This window comes from Orycteropus afer, unplaced genomic scaffold (genome assembly GCF_000298275.1).
Source record: "Orycteropus afer afer isolate SDZICR_OR568_19922 unplaced genomic scaffold, OryAfe1.0 scaffold00082, whole genome shotgun sequence".
Taxonomy (NCBI): Eukaryota; Metazoa; Chordata; class Mammalia; order Tubulidentata; family Orycteropodidae; genus Orycteropus; species Orycteropus afer.
In genome coordinates, this window is record NW_006921669.1 from 4,647,786 (window position 1) to 4,673,397 (window position 25,612).

General features: G+C 45.1%; 1 protein-coding gene across 1 annotated transcript in view; it reads left to right on the forward strand.

Moving 5' to 3' along the window:
- The first annotated feature begins 2,365 nt into the window (after positions 1-2,365).
- Positions 2,366-25,612, forward strand: part of RBM20 (RNA binding motif protein 20) — a 71,131-nt gene continuing 47,884 nt past the window's right edge. Inside the window, exons 1-4 of the mRNA XM_007941604.1 lie at positions 2,366-3,475; positions 5,220-5,281; positions 6,307-6,398; positions 6,755-6,831. Of these exons, the coding sequence (XP_007939795.1) occupies positions 2,366-3,475; positions 5,220-5,281; positions 6,307-6,398; positions 6,755-6,831 (1,341 nt within the window). The remainder of the gene's footprint in view (positions 3,476-5,219; positions 5,282-6,306; positions 6,399-6,754; positions 6,832-25,612) is intronic.

Sequence of the window (25,612 nt, forward strand, 5' to 3'; positions counted from 1 at the left end):
CACCTTGACCATCCCCACCTCCCGATCCCCACTCCCAGTATTTTAAAATGCTTCCAGCCCTTTCTGCCCTTGGGGACTAGCAGGGCTACTGGCTGGGTGGAGTTGGTGTCTTTTTAACAACTGTGATAGCACATTCTTGATTTTTTACACAAATGAAAGAGTAACCCAAAGTCATTTCTGTCTGGCTTTGAAATGTGCTTTGTACTTGTGTTTGAATGTGGGTGTGCCCGACATTCTGAGAACTCACTTCAAAGGAAACAGTAAAGCCACCCATGAAAAGGGCTTCACTGGGAAGCTGAGAAATGACATATTTTAACTGCCCTGTGCCCATTCTCTTCAAAGTTTGAGTCCCAAGTCTGTACTCAACAAAAGTGAGTGTTTATAAATAGATCACCTAATCTTTCTGAGTTCAGGTTCTTGCCCTATAAATTTAGGGTGAAAATCACCTACCCCCATAGGATTGATGGAGAGATCTGATGAGATAACATAATTTAAGCATTGGACACACAGTAGCGTTGCAGTAATCAATGTGAGTAATCTCTCCCAGTTAGCTGCTTCTTCACCACCTCCCCATCTCCTCCTGACCCCCACCGCTTTCTCATACCAATACAAAGAGCCAACCTAAGCAGAAGCTCTTGTTCCTCAAAGCTCCTTCAAGGTGAGAGAGGTGTGACATGCCACACACTTTCCATGCGTGTCTCCCTTTCTGTTCCTCACATGCCCACCTCCACCGCAGCCTCTTTCCTCTGTGTTTCTTTATTGTTGGGCTGTCACTGTGGAGTTGGGGACGGTGGAGAACTTGTCTGAAGTGTCCCTGCTAGCAGTTTCCCCCACCCTTCCATAGACAGGCTGGTTGACTACCAGTTTCAAATGCCCAGTCCATTCTTCCCAGTGGAATGCTCTAGGAATTCCCATTCATCAACATCCAAAACACATTTCCTGATTATACCCACTCCCCGAAACGGAATGTAAGACCCAGAAAATATGGTCTTCCAAAAGAGCCCTGACTGTGGTATCCATGTATCCAGATTTTCTGGGGAAGCTGTCCTTTTTCCAGACCACGTGTCCTGATTATTGCTCCTTAAAACACCGTAACCAACCAACCAACAGCGATCACATGAAAGGGAATATCAGAACATCATCACTGTGGGGAAGATTCTGTGAGCGCCCACTGCTGCCTCAAATCAAGATTCTTCACTTATAACATTTTTAGCTACTCTTTACACTAGTTTGAGAGCTGAATAGAAGGGAGTATAATTCTAGTTGCTTTTGGATGTAAAATGAGGATAAGGATGAAAATGTGTTTTGCACACATATCTGTACAAGTCACTCTGTGCAATTTTGATGTCTTTTTTTTTTTCCACTTAACATTAGAGCATATGGATTTTCTCATGACATAAAGAATTATTTTTGTAAGCAATGACTTTACCAAATTCAAGACTGTACCATTGGCAATGGCAGGCAGCCAGCTACCAAGGGGGATTTAGGGCAATGGAATGTGTTCTCTCTGGAGTTTGATGCTGGGCATACATATAAGGGTTCATTTGATGACCCTTCATATTTCTTGAAAGTCTTAAGTATTGCATAATAAATTTAAAATGTAAATATCAACTGTAAGTAGTCACTTAACATCTCATTATGTAGATGTATCATAATTTACTCAATTAAAGCTGCTGTTATTGGATAGTTGTGGTTTTTAATGTCGGGGTCTGAAATAACATAGCATTAAACATCATCTCTGGGTATCAGGCTTTGTCTGGATGTTAGCTCATCTTCTTGGAATAGAGGTATAGACTTGAATGATCGGGTCAAAGGATATGAATGCAGTGAGTACATATTGCTCAGCTGGATGAATTTAGACTGTCACTGACACCATGCCCTTGCCTCTTTATCTCACCAGCATAGTGCTGCTTGTATTATTTTTTTTAATACTTGCTATTTTGTGAGGTGGGAACTCTGGTAGCATAGTGGCTAAGACACTTGCCGCTAACCAGACGGCTGGCAGTTCAAACCCACCAGCCACTCCTTGGAAGGAAGGTTGGGCAGTCCTACTTCTGTAGTGATACTGCCTCAGAAACTCAAGGAGGGGTCACTATGAGTCGGGTTTGACTCGACAGCACATTAACAACAACAACAACAATTTTGCTAGGCAGTTTTTCATTTCTCATGGTTTGTATTTTTTTGATTACCAGTGATATTGAGCATTCTATATTATAATAATATTTTTTTTAAACTGCACTGTGTGTTTGTGTGTGTGAGTACAAGTTTTTATAGATGCACTTGTGTCTAGGACCTGGGTGGAACTGTCATGTTTGTGTGAAAGCGGGCCACATATAAGCAAAGAAATAGCCCCTCATCCCCCTGAATGAGAACCAGCTATGCATCTCAACCTTTGTCTCCCCACAGTGCCGCCAAGCTCCTGGACAAGAACCCGTTCTCAGTCAGTAACCCGAACCCTCTGCTTCCATCGCCTGCCAGTCTCCAACTGGCTCAGCTGCAAGCCCAGCTCACCCTCCACCGGCTGAAGTTGGCACAGACCGCTGTCACCAACAACACTGCGGCCGCCACGGTCCTGAACCAAGTGCTCTCCAAAGTGGCCATGTCCCAGCCCCTGTTCAACCAACTGAGGCATCCATCTGTCATCAGCGCCCCCCACAGCCATACTGCCACCATGCCCAGTGCCCGATTTCCCTCTAATGCAATTGCCTTCACACCCCCCAGCCAGACACGAGGCCCAGGACCCTCTGTGAGCCTTCCCAGCCAGCCCACCAGTGCCATGGTGATGCATCCTTTCAGTGGGGTCATGCCGCAGACCCCTGCCCAGCCAGCTGTCCTCTTGGGGATTGGCAAGTCTGGGCCCACTCCTGCTACTGCAGGATTCTACGAATATGGTAAAGCCAACTCTGGCCAGGCATACAGCTCTGAAACAGATGGTCAGCATAGCTTTCTGCCAGTCTCAGCCTCTGCCTCGGGCACTGTGAACTACGAAGGACACTATGGCCACACAGGGCAAGATGGCCAAACCGCCTTTCCTAAAGATTTCTATGGACCCAATGCCCAAGGGTCGCATATGGCAGGTGGATTTCCAGCTGAGCAGGCCGGGGGCATGAAAGGCGAGGTGGGTCCACTGCTGCAGGGCACAAACAGCCAATGGGAGAACCCCCTTGGGTTCTCTGGCCAAAGCAAGCCTGATCCTACAGCAGGCCCTACCCTGTGGCCTCCGCCCTTGAGCCAGCCCTATGAGCTGTACGACCCCGAGGAGCCCACCCCAGACAGGACCCCTCCTTCCTTTGGGGGCCGGCTTACCAACAACAAACCGGGGTTCAGCAGTGCCCGGCGGCGGGCCAACGAGGAGCAAGCAGTACTGTCCATGCGGCCCCTACAAGCTCATGAATTGAATGACTTTCATGGCGTGCCCCCCCTCCACCTGCCACACACCTGTAGCATCTGCGACAAGAAGGTGTTTGATTTGAAGGTGAGTTGGTCAGACAGGCTAGGAACTACAGCGAGGGCTTTGGCTTGCTTGCTACCATGACCCCATCTCTCTCTGCTCACAGGAGAGGAAGTGTCACATTTGGGGATTGGACAACAGCATTTTGCCATCTGTACCCTTGATTGAAACATAGGTATTAAAACCAAAGAGCTCCTGAGTGGTACAAACGGTTAACACAGTAGGCTGCTGACCACAAGGTTGGTGCATCAAGGCCACCCAGAGGCATCTTGGAAGAAAGACCTGGTGATCTCCTGAAAAATCAGCCATTGGAAACCCCATGGAGCAGTTCTACTCTGACACCCATGGGGTTGCCATGAGTTGGAGTAACTCTGTGGCAGCTGGCTGTTAGAACCAGAAAGAATTTCAGGAAAGGGTCAGGGCCAGTCCCTTGCTGTAAAGCAAGTAAGAGATCATTACCGACATTTTGTAGGGAGAATGGTGAGGTTGAGTGGGGTCAAGTGATCCCACCTTGATTACAGAGAAACAACCCTCATTACCATTGAGTTGATCTGATTCATAGCGAGATCCCCCACTGAGTTTTCGACGCAGCAAATCTTTACAGAAGTGATTGCCCCATCTTCCTTCCTTCCATGGAGCAGCTGGTGGGTTTGAACTGCCAACCCTCTATTTAGCAGTCAAATGCCATAGGCACTGCACCACAGAAGAGCTCAATAACTTGGGGCTCCTGCCTCCTGTTTGAGGGGTTTTCCTCTGTGATATGTCTACAAGCTTCTGTTCTTTGAGTACCTATAGTGTACTGAGAAAAAGAAAAGGTTAATGGACTTTCAGGTCAGGGGTAAGAGAGTCTCAGGTGGGGCCCAGACACGTTATTATATAGAGTCTCAGGAGACCTTCTCAGTACACATAAAATGATTTGGGCCCTGTAAACAAAGGTCCCCTATAGTCAACTTTTTTCTCAATAAGCATAATGATGATGTAGTATAATATACCAAAGATATAGCTTATGTATATTGGACCCTTTCTGTGTGCCAGCAGTAACTCCACAAGGTAGATAACTATTGTTATTCTCATTTTACAGATGAGAAAACCGAGGCCCAGAGAGATGAGATGACTTGTCCAGGGCCCCTAGCTAGAAAGTGGCAGAACGGAGATTCAAATGTGGGTCGGACTCCTCCCAGAGCTAGCCCTCTAAAGCCCTGGGCTGCGCTGACTCCCATCTCTTACCCCGTTTGGAGAGCATAGGTCCTGCTTAGTGGAAGTCACACTGCAGTGTGTCGTTAACCTCTGCTTGGGTCACATCATCTCAGTGCATCCCTGGCACCTTCTCACCCCAGTCTTGGGAGGAGACTGGCTGATACACCGGGAAGAGCTTGAGTATTTTGTCTTCCCATAGCCTTTTCACACTTACTGTGAGCACACCTGCCAGATCCTCCCAACTGGACAGAGACATGGGTGGGGTCCCTCTGGAGGAAAGGAGAGGGAGTGGGAGGTGGGGTTGTGCAGGTGACCAGGAGCCACTGGGAGAGGACGACTTGTGATCTGAACTCCTGACTGACCCAGGAGCCCCAGTGGGATGGATCAGGGCGAGGAACCTGGGTGGGAAGGAGAAGGGGAGTGAGGTGTGTCAGGCAGGGTGGTGGTGGGTGCTCTGTGCTCCCTGCGTGGCGAGGGACTCTGCACTTATCCCTCACCTTCCCTGCAGCACTCCCCTGCCTTCCTGTGGCCTCAGCTCTCTCTATGTTCCTTTTCTTTTCTTCTGGCCCAGGACTGGGAGCTGCACGTGAAAGGGAAGCTGCATGCTCAGAGATGCCTGGTCTTCTCTGAAAAGTAAGTGCTGTCTGGGAGAACGGTTTCTGCGTACACTCAACACACAGTCACTGAGCACTTGCTGGGGCTACAGCTGAGAACAAAACCGGCATAGTCCCTGTCCTCAGGGAGTGTAACGTTTAATGGGGGGGGGCGGTAACAGATGATAAAATAATCTGGTAAATTGTATTGCATCCCTGATTAGGAGAAAACAGGGTCAGGGCAGGGGTGGAAGGTGTGCCTGTGTGTGCATGAGGTAGGGGTTGGGAGAGCTGGTCCTTGTGTTTAAAATAGGTCTTTCCTTGCCCAGCTGTGGCCCATAGAGATAGAAGGTGACATTCCTAGTCATTCAAAATCTATTCAGAATCCAGAACTCAGGGGATCCCTGGCACTCCTTAGCCTTCACCCACCTGCACTCCCCCCAACACCATCTTCTCTAGCCCTTGATAACTACTAATCTACTTCCTATAGCCATAGATTTCCTGTTCTGGACATTTCATATACATGGACTCATATAATATGTGGCTTCTGTGCCTGGTCTTTTCAGTAGCATATTTTCAACGTTCATTCCTGTTGTAGTGTTTATCAGCACTTCACTCCTGTGTATGTTGTTGTGTACCATCTAGTCGATATTGGCTCATACTGACCCTATAGGACGGAGTAGAACTGTCCCTTAGGGTTTCCTTGGCTATAATCTTTACGGAAGCATATTACCAGGTCTTTCCTCCTACAGAACCACCACCTTTCCGGTTAGCAGCTGAACACTTAACCACCGCCCCATCAGGGCTCCTGCTCCTTTGTATGGTTGAGTACCATTCTGTTAACATGTATGCACTACATTTTGTTGATCCGTTCATCCACAGGTGGATGCTTGGGTTGTTCCCACCATGTAGCTATCGTGAGTAGGCTGCTATGAACGATCGTGGACAAGTTCTCGTTTGGACGTCTGTTTTCAGTTCTTTCAGAAAAACACCAGGACGAGGGTCATGGGTAATTCTATGTTTGATGTACTGTGGAACCCGTTCCTCTTTTTCACCCCTCTGCAGTGCTGGCATCCAGTGTGTCCTCGGCTCAGCGGAGGGAACGCTTTGTGCCTCTCCCAGCAGCCCAGCTGTTTACAGCCCAGCTGGGAACGAAGGTGAGTGAAGGCCTGCATGGTGGCAGCTTGAAGCAGAAAGCAGCTTCTCCAAGGCCTGTTACCTAAAGTCCTCCTAACCAGAACTTCCCTGACATGCACTTCGTATCCATTTATAAAGCAAACAGATCCCAAGACATTAAAATGCATTGGGCCTGCTGTCGGGGCCCATCTATATTTGCTGAGCTATTTTAGACATAAAGCTTTGTTGGCTATTAACACACCCAGGGGTGTAATCACATTGATGGCTAATTGAGAAGAAACTTTGATTTCCCTCTCCTACTAATGTCCTAATAACGTCTTTGAAGGTAAAGTAGATTGACTGGGTTTTCACCTCGCTTATGTAATTTGTCATTTAGACTATGCCTCAAATCTTGGAGCATCATATGTGGCCATTCCAGCAAGGTCTTTTCCTTCAGCTTCCCCTGGGGCAAATGTGAGTATAGAAGCAGCTCTTTGTCATTGTCTCATCAGCACATTTGTGTCACCTGCCTTGCCTGGCCGTTGTGTCGTTACTTGCTGAAGAGGCTGGGGTAAAGATAGAGCAGGTGTGGTTTTGTGCAGCTCAGGAAGACATGTCCCTGGACAGAAGTTATTTAATTTAGTGCAGCTAGTATTGAAAAAAGGAGCCCTGGTAACACTGTGGCTAAGGCTGCTAACCAAAAGGTCAGTGACTCGAACCTCCCAGTCGCTTCACAGGAGAAAGACGAAGCTATCTTCTTCTGTGAAGATTTATAGCCTTGGAAACCCTATGGAGATCTGTATGAGTCAGAATCGATTCAATGGCAGTGAGTTTGGTTTTTGGTTTTAGTATTGAAACACTCAGATGAATAAAAGCTGAAATAAATTCTTAAAATGGAAAGAACTCAGATTTTCTAGCATTTGGCCTTGGTTTAGGGAAAAGAAAAAGTTTGAGCTTTTGTGGCTTTTTGAAAAAAAGACTTTGTAATGTTTTATTAACACACAGGCCAATGAGAGGGTAACTGTGAAACTTGAATCAGAAGGAGAAAACATGTTTGAAAGTAAGGGCCAGGTGGTAATAGTATTTGTTGGTCCTTTGGGGAGATGGTTGCTGCCATACGATACATTTCTTTGTTTCGTTTGCTTTTTTCTCTGTGTAACATGTGCTTTAGTCCCACAGAACTCTAAAACCATCATCCGTCTCTTTCTCTTCGGGTTCAATCACTGTTCCCCGACCCCACCCCGCCCCCGTCAACCTGTTCCTCTTTTCCTCCCCAGAAGCACAGGGAGATACAGAGCCAACTATAAACAAAATGTATTGGGCTGAATCCTGCTAGAGGGCGTGTGTTTGTGTCGGTCCTTTTAAAATTCATGCTGTGAGCGGCTGCGGCCTCTTCTCACACCACAAGTGCGAGCTCAGGAGAGCCGGCCTCCACGTGCATCCCCCCCTCATGTAGGGCATTTGTGCAAAACGTCAGAAGGGCCAAACAAGATGTACAGGTGTGAGAGCTCGGTGGGTGACTGAGTGGGGAGGTCAGGAGGTTCATGACAAGATGTGAGGCCTCCTGGGCCGAGAGTTCTGTCTGTTCGCATCTGTTTATCTGGATGTTTCTTAGGAGCAGTGCTGTAAGGGAGAGTACCACGTGGGAGGCCCACATGTCTGTGGAAAAGAATTTTGTTGTTTCCCCCTCTCCGCTCTCCTTGCCCGGAGCCACATCCACGTCATTGGTAGCTGTGGCTCAGCAAGGGGAGTGACTGGGCCCAGCAAGCCCCGGTCATTTTGTCTTTGTGCTCAGACTGCCAATGACCTGCTCTTGTGCCCAGCACCACCTTCACCCCAGGACCTTCTCCACACCTGTGGGCCACAGCGGTATCTCCGTGCCCATAATCCTGCTCTGAGACCTCACCCATAGCACTGAGGGCACTGTGACTGGGATGGGGAACCAGATTGGGTGGCTGGCAGAGTGGGGCCAGAGCTTGTGTGTTGATTCCATCCTGGGGTCCAGGCACCTGAGTCCTTTTATAAAGGGGCATGCAAAGGGTGAGGAGAAACAAGGGCAGGACAGCTCTGTGGTCTGTCCTCTACCTCATCCCTACCCTTTGCCAAAAATCACTGTATAAGAGGCTGTGGAGTCAGAGGACCTAAGTTCAAGTCCTCATTCTGGAGCCCACCAGCTTTGTAGCCTCAGGCAAGTCACCTTACTTTTCTGAGGCTCTGTTTCCTTAGATAGGGACAAGAACATCACTAATAATGAGTTCTGAAGGTAAGTGACTGGGTTCTCACCTGACTTGTGTAGTTTATCATTTTGATTATACCTCAAATCCTGGACCATCATATGTGACCATTCCCACAAGGCCCTTTGGTTCAAGGGTCAGTGCTGTAAGGTGGGGATGGGGCACAGGACAGACCAGAGTTGTGCTGCCCTTGGGAAGATCAAATGAGACACGTATGTGACAATGATTTGTGAACTGTCTAGTACATAAGAAGTAACTAGCTGTTATTGAGTAAGGAGCCCTCTTTTAACTTGTTGTAGCTATGAAGAGTGGTGGGGAAACCCAACATGGCGAGCTGTGTGACTTTGGGCAAGCCTTGGTACCAGTGCTCCTCTTGCATGAATCTATCCAGTATTACCTGTGGTCGTATCTGCTACCCCTTGGAGAAGCTCCCATGAAAGCACTTTGAAATAGTGCTTGCTGGGCAGACCTGAGCAGTCTGATGCTTCCTGTTAACATTCAGAAGGTCTGAGTACAACTTCCTCTAAACACCTTGAGACAGGGAATTTATTTGTCTTGAGCTGGAGGAAGAACAACTCAAGAAAATTTTGCTTTCTGCACGGGCCACGAGCAGGAGGTGGAGAGCCCAAGACCACAGGCAAAGCATGGGTCATGCCTGCAAATGCTCAGTCTGAGCGTGGCTCAGGGTTCCAGGGACTTACTGTGTCAGTGTTCACCATATGAATCATCTCTTCTGTTATCTCAAGACATCGATTCTAAGAAGTCTGCTTATCTGCTATCTCTGGTAGAAGTGCATAGCTTCTTCACTCAATGAGATGCAGCACTGGAAAGTTGGCAAACTCAGCAGAATTGAGGACAGAAGGCGGGTTTGAATCCTGTCTTGATCCATTATTAGTTGTGTGTCCCTGAGCAAGTTCCAGAGGGGCTTTCAGACCTCAGGATAAAAAGAAAGCATTGAAGGATGATAACATAATAGCTAACATTTGTACAGTGCCAAAGATGTGCCACTGTTGGTAGCATTTTTGCATGTATTAACTCATTTAGTCCTTAAACATGAGAGAGATACTATTGTTATCCTTATTTCATAGTTGAGGAAACTGAGGCATAGAGAGGATAAGTAGCTTGCCTAAGGACACAGAGCTGGTAAATGGCCCTACTGGGATTTGAACCTGGATGGCTTGACTCTGAGGAACGCTGGTGGTGCAGTGGTTAAAGCACTCGATTGCAAACTGACAGGTTGGTTTTTTGAACCCACCAGCTTCTCTGAGGGAGAAAGATGGGGCAGGCTGCTTCTGTAAAGACTACAGCCTTGGGAACCCTGTGGGGCAGTTCTCCTCTGTCCTGTAGGGTTGCTGAGTCAGCAGTGACTCAGCAGCCACAGGTTGGGTTGGGTGGGGTTGGCCTGGTTGTTGTTGTTGTTGTTATTTGCCATCGAGTCAGCCTCGACTCATAGCGACCCCTCCTTGGATTTCCAAGGCAGTATCACTACGGAAGTAGGATTGCCCAACCTTCCTTCCGAGGAGTGGCTGGTGGGTTTGAACCGCCAGCCTTCTGGTTAGCAGTCAAGTGCCTTAGGCACTATGCTACCAGGGCTCCTGTAGAATCCTCATTTTTAACCACAAAGCCATAGACCCATCTCTAAGTGTCTCTGATCCCTCTTTCTTGCTGGGATCCTTCTCTTTAGTAAGCTCCCTCCCTCTCCCCTCATCCGTCAACTGTTGAGGGGGACCTAAGGTTGCCTTGGAGACCTCCTGCGTGTCTGAGCAGAACTGTGCTCCATAGGGTTTTCGGGAGCTGATGTTTTGGAAGTAGATTTCCAGGTCTTTTTTCTCAGGTGCCTGGGGGTGGACTCAAACCTCTGACCTTTAGATTAGCAGCTATGTATGTTAACCATTTATACTACCCCAAACCCACTGTCAACTCACAGTGATTCTGACATGTAGCAACACTGTAGGGCAGAGTAGAACTGCCCCATAGGGTTTCCACGGCTGTAAATCTTTACAGATGCAGAGTACCTCATCTTTCTGTCATGGACTGGCTTGTGGGTTCGAACCACCGACCTTTTGGTTAGCAGCCGAATGCCTTAACTACTGCATCACCAGATTCTTTGCACCACCCAGAGCACCATAAGTCAGAATTGCCTAGACAGTAACTGGTTAAGGCTGCCTTGGAGGTGGCAGGGACTTCTCGGGCCTCAGCCAAGCATGAAGCAAGGTGAAGAGGCCAGTCAGATCCAGCCTCTGAGTTCTGCCTTTATGACAGTCTCTTTTGTGATGAACTTAGACGTGAAGAGGCATTTTCTTCAGATCTGACTGGTTTTCTCATTGTCACCTCTGGAGTCTTGCTGGTCTCATAAGTCTTCTTCAGGATGTCTGGGAACAAGGACAAAGCCCACCAGCCAGTCCCTGCATTCCCAGCGGCCTGATGGTCACATCCTTCTTTCTGATGCTGGTCCTCTGTTTGCCGTTCCTGGCAAATGGAATGAAATACAGGTGTGTCTTATTACAGAGAAACCTGAAACACAAAAATGTTGACATTGGAAGTCAAGCTGAGAAATGAAGAGCTGATCAATCCACTACTGAAAGATCCTTTGCAGCCTCCTTTAAGTAACAGGAGTGCCCCTTTGAGGAATTACTGATTTTTGTCCCTCTGCCTTCGATTGCTGTCAAGGCTTGATTGCTGTATTCCCAGAGGAGACTTTGCCAGGCTGCTCAGTGGCCAGCGGGTTTCTTCACACACATACCCTTCTGTTGTTTTTTCTGCTTGCAAAATGTATGGTTATTGGGAAAATTCCAAGAGAAAAGAAATAGTTAATGAGAGTGAAATTCCCCAGGGCCCTCTTTCCGGCCCCCGTAGAAAACCCATGAACACTTTGGTATGTTTTCTTCCAGAATTGTTTCTAGTGCTCTGCCAGAGCTTTTTCTGTCTGATTCCAATTGCACACATCTTTTCATATATACGTGCATTCCACTGTGTGGAATAAAACCAAGAACACCAGGACTCCCAGTGTAAGATCTCTTGTTTGTGGAGTGCAGAGCAATTGCTCATCTCAACCTCTGTCCTTAAGCAGGAGAACAAAGTAACATGGGGCTCTTGGAAGGAGTCTTCAGAATGAACTGTTACAAAACCTAAAACAACCACCGAAACCACACCCTCTACCTACCACCAAGCTCTCTGACCAAGAGGCTTGGTGGAATTTAAATCTGTCTCCACTTGACTGCAGTCCAAGCCTTTTGTGCCCATATTTAGTTTAGACAGAGATGGCACATTGAACCGTCCAGTTGTGTGTGGTATTTGCTGCTGGTGGGTTGGGTTGTGTTCTGTCTCCAGCCCCTCCCGCCCACCCTGGGGCCCTGGGAGAGGGGTGTTCACTTTCAGCTAAGTTTCTGCCATTTGACTGAACCATGACACTTTATCCTTGGCTGGCCCAGTAGTCATAAACAGAGTAATCAGGTTTCTAGAAGAGGCCTTTGGTCCTTCTCGGCTGTAAATAGTTTGCTTAGGCCTGCCCAGGGTCCACTTTGCCCGCTGCCTGTCCCCATAAAATCGCCTTGCAGCTTTCTGAGCACCTCAGAGTTTGTTTAGTGATGGCAACACAGATGGCCCGCCACACGTTGTTTTACGTTTTTTTTTCTAGCCTGGACCCTGCACACCAGGGGACTTGTGTGAGTAAGGAAACTCAGGCACAGAGAAGCGGAAACTTTGTTTTTTTATTCAGCCGGCTTGCCCACCATTCACATTTTCATACTGCATCTTTGCTTGTTCTTCTTCTGTGTATGTATATGGTTTAATATCTGTTGTTTGGTCTTCTTCCCCGTCCCCTAACTATGAACACTTTTTCCAGGTCAAAACAAAGAGACTACTTTATTTGCTCACTCTCAGTGTCTTCATCTTCACTTTAAAGGAGACAGGAAAAAGTGTATCTCTCTAGCCCACACATTGAGAAGACGGTATACATCACAAATGGAAACCACCCTAATATGCTCCTGCCATCTCTGACATTTTTTTTTTAGTGTCTCTACTTTTAAAAGTAAACATCACCCTGCCATCCCTTTCTGTTTTTCTTCCTTATCTTTTCTTCTGTTAGGTGATGGGCTCTCATATCTGCCATCTCATTACTGTTGACACTGATAATGTAACTACCCACTAATAAAAGCAAACATTTCTCCTTGGTTTTCCCACTTGAGAAAAACAAAACAAAACAAGTAACTCATTTATTTTGGTTAGAGTGATTTTGAAAACCACAGTAGTAATACCTCTTCAGGTGACACAGGTGGGTTGTCGTGTATCTTTTAAGTTAAGCGTAAAGCAAGATGCCTTCGTGAACACAGGGTTTTCCTCCATTCTCTAAGGGCCATGGAAGGCACAAAAATGAGTGTTAGTTCTCTAATATAAGTCACAATATCAGATCAAAGCTTTCCTGTGCTTCGTTTTTTACTCTTTAAGGTAAAATAGGGAAGTGAGGGAGGGACCCACGGTTTAAATGCTAAGTTGCCTCAGGAATAAAATGTGTGTTGTTTCTAGAACACGTCTGCCCTGGCCTTCTGGGCTCATGGCTCAAAGCACTCTGGGCCTCTGACAGTTGTTATTGCTGTAGTTAGCTGCCATCGTGTCAGCCCTCGACCCCACCCACAACGGAAGGACATGCGGCCTGTCCTGCCCCATCCCCATGCTTGGTGTGGATTGGACTATTGTGAGCCAAAGCATTTTTATTGGCTGAGTTTCAGAAGTAGAGCACCAGGCCTCCCTTCCTAACCAGTCTAAGTCTGGGAGCTCAGCGGAAACCTGTTCGGCCTCCAAGTTCATCCACGTTATGCGGTGTTTTGCAGATTCTACATTATTCTTTAGTGTTGCATAGTATTCCATTGTGTGAATGTACCAAAGTTTGGTTATCCATTCCTCAGTTGTTGGACATCTAGGTTGTTTCCAAGTTTTGGCTATTGTAAATAGTGCTGCGATGAACATCGGCGTGCATATATCTGTTCTTGTTATGGCTCTCACTTCTTTAGGGTATATACCTAGTAATGGATGGCTGGGTCAAATGGTATTTGTATTTCCAACTTTTGAAGGAATCGCCATACTGCTTTCCACAATGGTTGTACCATTTTACAGTCCCACCAGCAGTGTATGAGAGTCCCAATCTCTCCACAACCTCGCCAGCATTTGTTATTTTCTGTCTTGTTGAACTTTGCTACTAGTGCTGGAGCAAGATGGTATCTCATTGTTGTTTTGATTTGCATCTCTCTAATAGCTAATGATCGTGAGCATTTCTTCATATGTTTGTAGGCCACTTGAATATCCTCCTTGGTGAAGCGTCTATTCATGTCTTCTGCCCATTTTTTAATTGGATTGTTTGTCTTTTTGTTATTGAGGTGTTAACACGTGTGTTTTTAAGAGAGCAGAAGAGCCCAGGAGGAGGCAGGAGAACGATGTGGGTTTTCCCCTATTTTTTTCTTTTTCTTTTTGCAAATCTTATTTTTTTCTTGTTGCAAAATACATAGTGTAAAAAATTCAAACAGTACAGAAATAACAAGTGGAAAATCCAACCCTGCAGGGAAAATGGAAGGTAAGCATCTTTTCCTGTAACCATGCCTCTCTAGCGAGCTAGTGTATGTATGCATACTTATTAAGAGCTTTTTTCTTTTGCCTCAAACAGGAAAAAACCTCTAGAAACAAAGAGTTGCCTTTGAGTCAAATTCTGGCTCTTGGCGGCCCCATGTGTATCAAAATAGAACTGGGCCCTGTAGGGTTTTCAGTGACTGATTTCAGAAGTAGATATGAGGGGACTCCAACCTCCAGCCTTGAGGTTAGCATCCAGCGTGTTACATTTGTACCACCTGGGGACTCCGTAGATCATACAATATATTGTGCAATTTGCTTTTTTCATTTGCAATTCTCAGGACATGTTTTTAATTGCTTTCTAGACATCTTTGCATGTCAGTACATAAAAACCTATCATTTCAAAACACCATCTGTTGTATAATTGACTATAATTTAACAAGCTCCTGATTGACAGATTTTGGGGTGAGACCTAAGTTTCAATGGCAAATCTGCCACAAAATTGACCAAAGGTTAAGTCCCTTAACATCTCCCAGGCTTCCGATTTCTCATCTAAGTGATGGAGCGAACCAGATGACTTCTCTGTTTTAACATTCTCTGATTCTGAAGTTTACAGGGAAGGTTTAAGTCGTTTGGCAGATGAACCAGCCAATGCCTGTAGGCAAGTCGGGCACCAATAAGAGGAGATGGACTCTAGGTCAGAGCTACTGTGCTCTATAAAATATCTGAAAGTGTCAGTAAAGGCATCTGTGTCTACCCTCCAAATGAAAACAAGATCCATAATGATGGGATCCAAGCCCATTTGCTCTCTGTGTATGTTCAAAATCATCCCTATGGGGAATAAACATTTGCCCTGTGTCTGTCCTTAGATGTGTTTAAGCACAAAACCAGCAGAGGTCCACAGGCTTCATGCCAGGTGAAATTAGGTCATACCTAAAGGATATCAGGCTGGAGCACAGAGACAGTTGATTGAAAGCTGAATCTACACTTTGGAGCCCTGGGGAGGACTGAGAGGCTTACCTCACCCCTCAGACCTATTGCTCTAAGCCACATTTTTATTGTAACTCTGTGAGTTATTTGAACTTAGGTTATTCTTTGAATTTATCTGCAAAGACTTTTCCCACCTGCACCATAGGGCAGAATCTTTATGCACAGGTAGTCTGTTTGCTCCGTTCTCATCTCTACCCATCTATAAAAGATTTATATTGAGCTGAGAGGCCTGGGACCCAGCCACATAAACCCTTTAGAAGTAGCATCTGGTTTTAAATGATCAATCCCAGCAAATGAAAATGTACAGACCAGGGCCTTGGTCCCCTGTGGAGGCTTTTAAGGTCAGTGCTGGCCTGCAGGCTGGGAAAAGATGTAGTAATAGTAATTAGGGCTTTAGTTACAACCCAGATGACACCTTAGCCCTCTTAGAGATTTGACCTTGGGCTGGAAAGTTTCAAGTGCACCTGGCGTATGTGTGCCTCCTGGGACCTCCCAGGGCAGAGCAGCAGGTGCAAGGTGCACCAAGCCATTAACACTCCAGAAATGCAAATTAGTGATCTGTTACAGTTCTCTCCAAATCTCTGCTCTTCTGCCCCAGAGCACATCTTTAAAAATTGATTTCAGTAATTCTTAATTTTAATGTAATGGAAACTGACAGAAAAGTAAAAATGGTATAAGGAACTCCCATATACCCTTTGCCCAGATTCACTACTTTTTTACATTTTTCCCCATTTATTTTATCTTTCTGTTTGTCTGTCTGTCTCTGTCTGCCTCTCTGTCATCTATCCACCAGCCATCCTCCTCCCACTAATGATGTATGCATTTTTCCTGAACCATTTAGAATGGTTTAGGTTGGAGATACTGTGACTTTGCTTCCAAATACTTCAGCCTGAATTTCGTAAGAACACAGACTTTCTCTTACATAATCAAAGTACAGTTCCATTTCTTCCCAATCTAAGACCATCTCAGGCCCCTAGGTGGAACAAATGGATTGTGATGGACTGCTAACCTAAAAGGTTGACAGTTCAAACCTACCCAGCGGTGTCACAAAAGAAAGACCTGGTGATCTGCTTCCCTAAAGGTTACAGCCAAGGAAGCCCTAGGGGGCAGTTCTACTCTATAACACATTGAGTCGTCGTGAGCCAGAATCAGCTTGACAGCAGTGGGTTTGATGGTTGTGCACACGCTTTAACTGTGGGAAGAAAGAAGGCGCAAACATTTCTCTGTACACCAGACATTGCACTAAGACACTTTATATAAATTGTAGCATGTCATCATCCAAACAGCCCTGTGGAATCCGTTTTTATTTTCCCTGTTTCACAGATGAGCAAACCCAGGCTTGGAGAAATTCAGTACCTTGCCTAGGCCCCAGGGATAGTCACTCGAGGAGCTGAGATGCAGACTTGGCTTGACTCTGGCGCTGGTGCACACACTGGACAGGGGTCTGTCCACGGAGAGGCTCCAGGCCTCCTCTCAGGTGACTTTAGTTCATCTGAGTGTCCCCTCTCACTGTTCTGGGCTCTGGGGAAGCAGAACCATTCAGGGCACAGCAGAGTGGATAAGCAAGGGCTCACTGCTTGGGGCTTCCTTCAGCCCCGTAGAGACGACCACCACCGACACAGACAAGCATGCCTGAAAGACGAACATGCTTCAGAACATAGGCATGGGTAAATAGCCCGTCACCTAGAGAGGAGGAGGACAGACAGTACGTGGACTGGGACAGGAAATGGAAAAGACACGTGTTTCTTGTTTATGCCAAGCACAGTCGGGGAAAGTTATCATTATCCTAGATTTTAGAGTTAGCTTGGCAAAGCTTCCCGAAGGAGTGGAATTTTAGAACTTAGAACCATATAAGCATAGATTCATCACAGCTGGAAGGGATGTTAGACATATAGACTACCTCCCCCGTTGCAGACACTGGGAAACTAAAGCCTACAAAGAGAAATGAGTTTGTCCTTGTTGTACAAGTATAGAGTGGCTGAACTGGGACTAGAATTGAGGTCCTCTGACTTCCAGGCTCAGGGTCTTTCTGGTACATCAGGGAATCCTGAGCTTTTTACAGTCCAACCTAAATCAACCAAACCCATTGCTGCTGAGTCGATTCTGACTTACAGTGACCCTATAGGACGGAGTAGAACTGCCTCCCAGGGTTTCCAAGTCTGTAAATCTTTTCGGAAGCAGACTGCCACATCTTTCTCCACGTAGAGTGGCTGGTGGGTTCAAACCACCGACCTTTTGGTTAGCAGTCGAGTGCTTAACCACTTGTACCACCAGAGCTTCTTTGTTTTTACAGTCTAAACCCTAATTATTATTTATTCCTCCACCCCTAACAGCTGCTATCTGGGATTCCATGTTTGGGAAAACTGTATCTGCAAAAGTACTTGCATTAATGCATAATTAATTACCCACTTTTATTAATCAAAGACATGGCCATACCAACTCAGACTCCTGATCAACCCAAGATATAACCAGAGTTACCCAGGTTGATAGAATAAAGAAACCCAAAGAATGATCTCAACTTGGGTTTTTGAAAATGTCAAAGATAATATTGAGGTCCGTCCCCTTCCCTTGGCATATTATTACCTTCAAAGACCCTTGAGGGCTTTAGCGACCCCAGGTTGAAAGTTACTGAACAGTATCATGTCTCTTGCTCAAAAACGCTTCTGGAACATATTTTAGAAATTTGAGCGAAAACCTTGAGTGAGATGAACATTTCAGTGCCTTTCACAGCTGTGTCTGCAGCATGACTATGTTGCTGGTGACTGGTGTCTCTGCAGATGTTTATTCTTTGGGAGGCACATTCTGCCACCTGAACTCAGGCTCAGATAAAACCCTCGTGGCCTTGTTCTTTTAGTCTAAATAAGGTCATGGGAGAGGGGTTAGCACTCGATGCCTGGTCACTAGGCAAGGAGCTGGGATGGGCCCAGAACTGCCTTGTGTGTCTGCACTGTCATCCAAGCCCAAGCCGACTACAGCCAAGTCACACAGGCCAGAAAGACACCCTGCTAAGAAGAGACCCCAGCAGGTGTCCTGTCTTAGCCCTCCTGTTGATAAACCCAGAGGACTACTTTGCCCTGCTTGAAAGTTCAGATGGCTCTGTTCTTAATGTGAAGCGCTCACTCTAATGAGAGCAAAGATCTTGCCTCTTAACAGCTCTCCTCCCTCATCCCTGGAGAACAGCCCAGGCCTCATTGACCAGCCTTGGTCTCCTAAGTCTCCCAGGGGACAGAGAGCTCCATCTGCACTGAAGGAGGCAACGGGGTGATTTGGGAGCTGCCTGAGCCACAGACATCATCACAGGAATCATCATTCCACTTGGGGAAAGTACTTGACCGTAGGGCATCCCCGAGGAGGAGGTCTGCAAGGGGCACTTAGGTTTCTTCACCTCAGGGCTAAACCATAAAAGGAAATTCTTACTGCCTCTAATTTGTCCTCAGTCCAGATGAGACAAATAAGAACTTTTCATGGTAGAATTACCCGAGTATTAGCCCTTGTTAAGGAGGTGACCTCGGATTCTTTCCCACTGTGGTTTCTTAGCAGAGTCAGACCCCCAGCAAATGTAATTAAATGTTGAAGTTCACTTTATCATAGAAAATGGTGATTATGCAAATTTAGGCTCCATGTTTCAGGTTTGGGGAACCACACCATTCTCTTCCACACTGATTTGACTTGTTATTAGTTGATATGTGTCTCGAGTTGGCCCCAACTCAGAGTGACCCCTCCCTTGGGATTCCAAGGTGGTATCACTACGGAAGTAGATTGCCCAACCTTCCTTCCAAGGAGTGGCTGGTGGTTCAAACCCTTCTGGTTAGCAGTCAAGTGCCTTAGGCACTATGCTACCAGAGCTCTTAACAGTTACTAATTCTTGAACCTCCCAGAGATTCCAGGCCCTGTTTAAAGTTCTCAGAGACTGAACAGACAGACTGCCTCCCTCCTTGAGCTTTGATCCTAATGGTCCAGGTCTTGGGTTCTACACTGTGTCCCCTCAGGGTGCCTTTGAGGCTGCCAGGTGGGGAATGTGAGGTTGCAGGTGGGTACTGGACTACAGTCTTTGACCAGAACAATTCCTCTTTGTGGAATATATCAGACTATGAGCAAAATTTTATTTGAAGACAAGATTCCAAAGCTAAAAACGTTTTGAAAACCACTGCTCTAAACCACAGGTGGTTTGCTAGGAATGTCTGTGAGTATGAATTTTTTATTGTTGTTGGGTGTGGACGAGTTGATTATGACTCATAGCTAGCCTATGTGGTAGAGTAGAATTGCCCTGTAGGGTTTCTAAGCTATAATCTTTATGGGAGAAAATGACTAGGTCTTTCTCCTGCATAGCCACTAACCACTGGGTGAGTTTGAACCACCAACCTTTAGGTTAGCAGCTGAGCACTTAAATGTGTATATATTAACCTGTTGCTATCAACTCTGTTCCAACTCAAAGTGACCCTATAAGACAGAGTAGAACTGCCCCATAGGGTTTACAGAAGCAGACTGGCACATCATTCTCCTGTGGAATGGCTGGTGGGTTCAAACCGCCTACCTTTTGGTTAGCAGCCAAATGCTTTAACCACTGCACCACTGGGACTCCTTGTTTATGGATTTGGTTCCTGCAAATCCTTCCTATGTTCATTGTTTTCTTCTGGAATTAAATATATATGTGTGTGTGTATGTGTGTGTGTGTGTGTGTGTCAAGCAATACAGAGGTATATAACGAACAGACTAGTCTCTCTCCCCTTCTTCCTTCCCAGTTATTCCCTCCCCTCTGAAGATACCAGTGTTGACCAGCTGATATGTGGCCTCCTACATGATTCCCTGTCAGCACTGATAGCTTTTAAAAGGTTTTCATTGTGAACATTTCCAAACTACACAATAGTAGGAAGACTAGAATAATTAACCTCTATTTGCCATCACCCAGGTCCAGTAATTACCAAGATTTTGCTTCATCTATCCCTTTCTCAATATTGCAATATTGCTCAATAGTCCAATATAGTCCACGATTTGCAATATTGAAGGATTCTCTGGGCAAAATATTGAATGGTGCAGGAAGCTTCAAAAGAAGATGGAAGGAATACAGAGTCACTGTACCAAAAAGAATTGGTCAATGTCCATCCATGTCAGGAGGTGGCATGTGATCAAGAACTAATGGTAGTGAAGGAAGACGTCAAAGCTGCACTGAAGGAGTTGGTAAAGAACAAGGCTCCAGGAATTGATAGAATACCCATTGAGATGTTTCAACAAACGGATGCCCCACTGGAGGTACTCAGTTGGCTATGCCAAGAGATTTGGAAGACAACTACCTGGCCAACTGACTGGAAGAGATCCATATTTGTACCCATTCCAAAGAAAGGTGATCCCACAGAAAGTGGAAATTATTGAACAATATCATTAATATCACATGCAAGTAAAATCTGACTGAAGATAGTTCAAAAATGGTTGCAGCAGTATATTGACAGAGAGCTTCCAGAAATGCAAGCTGGATTCAGAAGAGGATGTGGAATGAGGGCTGTCATTGCTGATGACAGATGGATCTTAGCTTAAAGGAAAGAATACCAGAAAGATGTTTACTTGTGTTTTATTGACTATGCAAAAGCATTTGATTGTGTGGATCATAACAAATTGTGGATAACATTGAGAAGAATGGGAATTCCAGAACACTTGATTGTACTCATGAGGAACCTGTACATAGATCAGGAGGCTGTCGTTTGGACAGAACAAGGGGATACTGCATAGTTCAAAATCAAGAAGGGAGTGCATCAAGGTTGTATCCTATCACCATACTTATTTAACTTTATGCTGAGCAAATAATCCTAGAAACTGGATTATATGAAGAAGAATGTGGCATCAGGATTGGAGGAAGGCTGATTAAGAACCTGCGATATGCAGATGACATGACTTTGCTTGCTGAAAGTGAGGATACTTGAAGGACTTACTGATGAAGATTAAAGGCTACAGTCTGCAGTGTGGATTACACTTCAATATGTTGTTGTTGTTATATGTCATCGAGTTGGACCTGACTCATAGCAACCCCTCCTTGGGTTTCCGAGGCAGTATCACCATGGAAGTAGATTGCCCTATCTTCCTTCCGAAGAGTGGAGAAAACAAAAATCCTCACAACTGGACGAATAAGCAGCATCACTATAAATGGAGAAAAGATTGAAATTGTCAAGGATTCCATATTACTTGGTTCTACAGTCAACACAAACAGAAGCAGCAGTCAGGGCATCAGATGATGTATTGCATGGGGCAAATCTGCTGCAAAAGATCTCTTTAAAGTGCTGTAGAGCAAAGATGTCTCCTTGAGGACTAAGGTGCACCTAACCCAAGCCATGGTATTTTCAGTCGCCTCATATGCATGTGAGAGCTGGATGATGAATAAGGAAGACTGAAGAAGAGTTGATGCTTTTGAGTTGCAGTGTTGGAGAAGAATGCTAAGAATACCATGGTCTCCTAAAAAGACTAACAAATCTGTTCTGGACAAAGTGCAGCCAGAATGCTCCTTGGAAGCGAGAATGGCCAGATTTTGCCTCACCTACTTTGGTCATGTTGTCAGAAGGAATCATTCCTTGGAGAAGGATGTCATACTTGGTAAAGTGGAGGGTCAACAAAAAAGGAGAAGGCCCTCAACGAGATGGATAGACACAGTGGCTTCAACAATGGGCTCAGGTATAGCAAGGATTATGAGGCTGGCACAGACCAGGCAGTGTTTCATTCTGCTGTGCATAGGGTCACTATGAGTCGATGACTTGATGGCATCTAACAACAAGAACAACAACAACAACATTCCTTTCTCATGTATATTTTTTTCCCACCAAAATGCGTCATACTACACATGGTATTTGGCAACCTGTTTGTTTTTTAATTTGACAGTCTGTCTGGAAAGTTATTCCATGTCAGACCATTGACCTCATTTTAATGACTATGTAGTGTGTTCCATTGTATATTTTATTTATCACTTATTCAAACATTTCTCTACTGTTGGACATTCAGGTTCTTGCCAAATCTTTTTGCCACCTCATCAATCATTGCAGTAAATGCCCTTGTATATAAGTCTTTACATATTGGTGCTTGTATTTCTATAGAATTGATTTCCAAAAGTGGGATGGATGGATAATAGGCTATATATGTTTTAAGTGTTATTCAGTATTGCTAAAGCTCTGATGGCACAGTGCCTAAGGCATTTGACTGCTAACCAGAAGGTTAGTGGTTTAAACTCACTAGCTGCTCTGCAGAAAGAAGATGGGGCAATCTACTTCTATAAAGATTTACTGCTTTGGAAACCCAGTCCCCACTGCTATGAGTTGGAATCAACTCAATGGGAGTGAGTTGTTTTTTTTTTTTTTAAAGTATGTGGAAGAAATACACAGAGTAGCTGTACCAAAAAGAATTGGTTGGTGTTCAGCCATTTCAGGAGATAGCATATGATCAAGAACTGATGGCACTGAAGGCATTAGTCCAAGTTGTATTGAAGGCACTGGCAAAAACGAAGGTTTCAGAAATTGAATACCAAACGAGATGTTTTAACAGATAGATGCAGTGCTGGAAGCTCTCACAAATTTATGCCAAGACATTTGGAAAACAACTACCAGGCCAATAGACTGGAAGAGATCTATATTTGTGCCCATTCTGAAGAAAGGTGATTCACAGAATGCAGAAATGATCAAACAATACCATACCAATACCCAATTTTACCAAGTAAAATTTTGTTGAAGATAATTCAAAAATGGTTGCAGCAGTACATCAACAGGAAACTGCCATAAATTCAAGCCAGATTCAGAAGAGGACATGGAATGAGGGATATCATTGCTGATGTCATGTGGATCTTGGCTGAAAGCAGAGAATACCAGAGAGATGTTTGCCTGTGTTTTATTGGCAATGCAAAGACATTCAATTCTGTGCATCTTAACAAATTATAAATAACATTGTGAAGAATGGGAATTCCAGAATACTTCATTGTGTGCATGTGGAACCTGTACATACACCAAGAGGCAGTCATTCAAATAACAAGAGGATACTGCATGGTTTAAAATCAGGAAAGGTGTGTGACAAGGTTGTATCCTTTCACCAAACTTATTCGATCTGTATGCTGAGCAAATAATCCAAGAACCTGGACTGTGTGAAGAATGCAGTATCAAGATTGGAAGAAGACTCATTAACAATCTGCAGTATGCAGATGACACAACTTTATTTGCTGAAAGAGAAGAGGAGTTGAAGTATTTACTGATAAAGATCAAAGAGTATAACTTTCAGTGTGGACTATATTTCAGCATAAAGAAAACAAAAATCCTCACAACTGGATCAATAAGCAACATCATGATAACTGAAGTTGTCAAGATTTAATTTTACATAGATCCATGATCAACACCCATACAAGCAGCAGTCAGGAAATTAAATGACATATTGCATTGGGCACATCTGCTGCAAAAGGCCTCTTTGAAGTGTTGAAAAATAAAGATATCACTTGGAGGAGAAAGTGTGCCTGACCAAAGCCATGGTATTTTTAGTCACTTCATATGCATGCGAAAGTTGGACAGTGAATAAGGAAGACCAAAGAAGAATTGATGCCTTGGAATTATGGTGTTGGTGAAGAATTTTGAATATACTGTCAACTCCCAGAAAAATTAACAAACCTGTCTTGGAAGAAGTAGAGCTAGACTGCTCCTTAGAAATGAGGACAGGGAGACTTTGTCTCACATACTTTGGATATATTTTCAGGAGGGACCAATCCCTGGAAAAGAACATCATCCTTGGTAAAGTAGAAGGTTAGGGGAAAAAGAGGAAGACCCTCAATGAGATGGATGGAAACAGTGGCTGCAACAATGGGCTCAAGCATGATAATTGTGAGGGTGGTGCAGGGCTAGACAGTGTTTCATTCTGTTGTTCACAAGGTCACTGTGAATCGGAACCAACTCAGTGGCACCTAACACAACAATAACATGTTCTCAAAGAGAAATTGGTGGTTCAATGATAGAATTTTTCACCTTCCACGCAGGAGACTGCATGGATTACACCTCAATATAAAGAAAACAAAAATCCTCACAACTGGACCAATAAGCAGCATCATGATAAATGGAGAAAAGGTTGAAGATGTCAACTTCATATTACTTGGCTCTACAATCAACACCAATGGAAGCAGCAGTCAAGGCATCAGAAGACGTATTGCATTGGGCAAATCTGCTGCAAAAGACCTCTTTCAAGTGCTGAAGAGCAAAAATGTCTCCCTGAAGACTATGGTCCATCTAACCCAAGCCATGTTATTTTCAATCACCTCATATGCATGTGAGGGCTAGACAATGAATAAGGAAGACCGAAGAACAGTTGATGCTTTTGAGTTATGTTGGCAAAGAATACTGAAAGTACCATGGACTGCTAAAAGAACTAATGAATCTGTCCTGGAAGAAGTGCAGCCAGAATGCTCCTTTGGAAGCGAGAATGGCCAGACTTCATCTCACCTACTTTGGTCATGTTGTCAGAAAGGACCATTCCACAGAGAAGGATATCATGCTTGGTAAAGTGAAGGGTCAATGAAAAAGGGGAAGGCCCTCAACAAGATGAATTGACACAGTGGCTATAATGATGGGGCTCAGGTATGGCAGGGATTGTGAGGCTGGCACAGGACCGGACAGTATTTCATTGTTACACATAAGGTTGCTATGGGTCGGAGCCAACCTGACGGCACCTAACAACAACAATGACATGCAGGAGGCTGAGGCTTGATTCCTGGACAGTGCACTCCATGCACAGCCACTTCCTGCCTGTCAGTGGAGACTCTTATACCTCTATGATGCTGCAGGTTTGAGTGCAGCTCCAAATTAAGACAGAGTAGGCAGAAAGTCTTGGTGATCTACTTCCAGAATCAGCCAGTGAAAACCCTATGGAGCACAACAATATGATTCACAATCACTCATGGGGATGCACAGGACTGAGCAGCACCGTGTACTGTTGTGCACAGGGTTGCCATGAGTCAGAGACGGACTCAACAGCAGCTAGCGTCAACAACATGTTCTCAAACATTGTCCATATACAGCCTCCCACCAGCAACATAAGAAACATGAGCATTTCTTCACATTCTCAACAGCCCTGGATGTTACTACTCATTAAAAATTAAATTGCGAATCTTAGTACAGACAACAAAGATGAACCCTTTTGCACATACAGTACTGCATTGTGAGTGAAGGCAAACATGGGTATATGGGTGGATAGATGGGAGCACAGGCTGAACTATTAGGTATATCTATGAAATGGGGAGTGTATCCAAGAACATGTATAGGGTTGGCAGACAATGGTCCTATAAGTTTATGTGAATGATCAGAATTCCCAGGTGTATAGTAGAGCAGACAAGGGGCAAGGGTGTGGTCACTGTTTGGTCACAGCCAGCTACCCAGAGGGACTGAGTAGTTGAACCTGCAGGCTTAGGACCAGAGTTGCAGGGGACATCAAGCTCAATTGGCATAACATACTATACAAAACATTGTTCCACC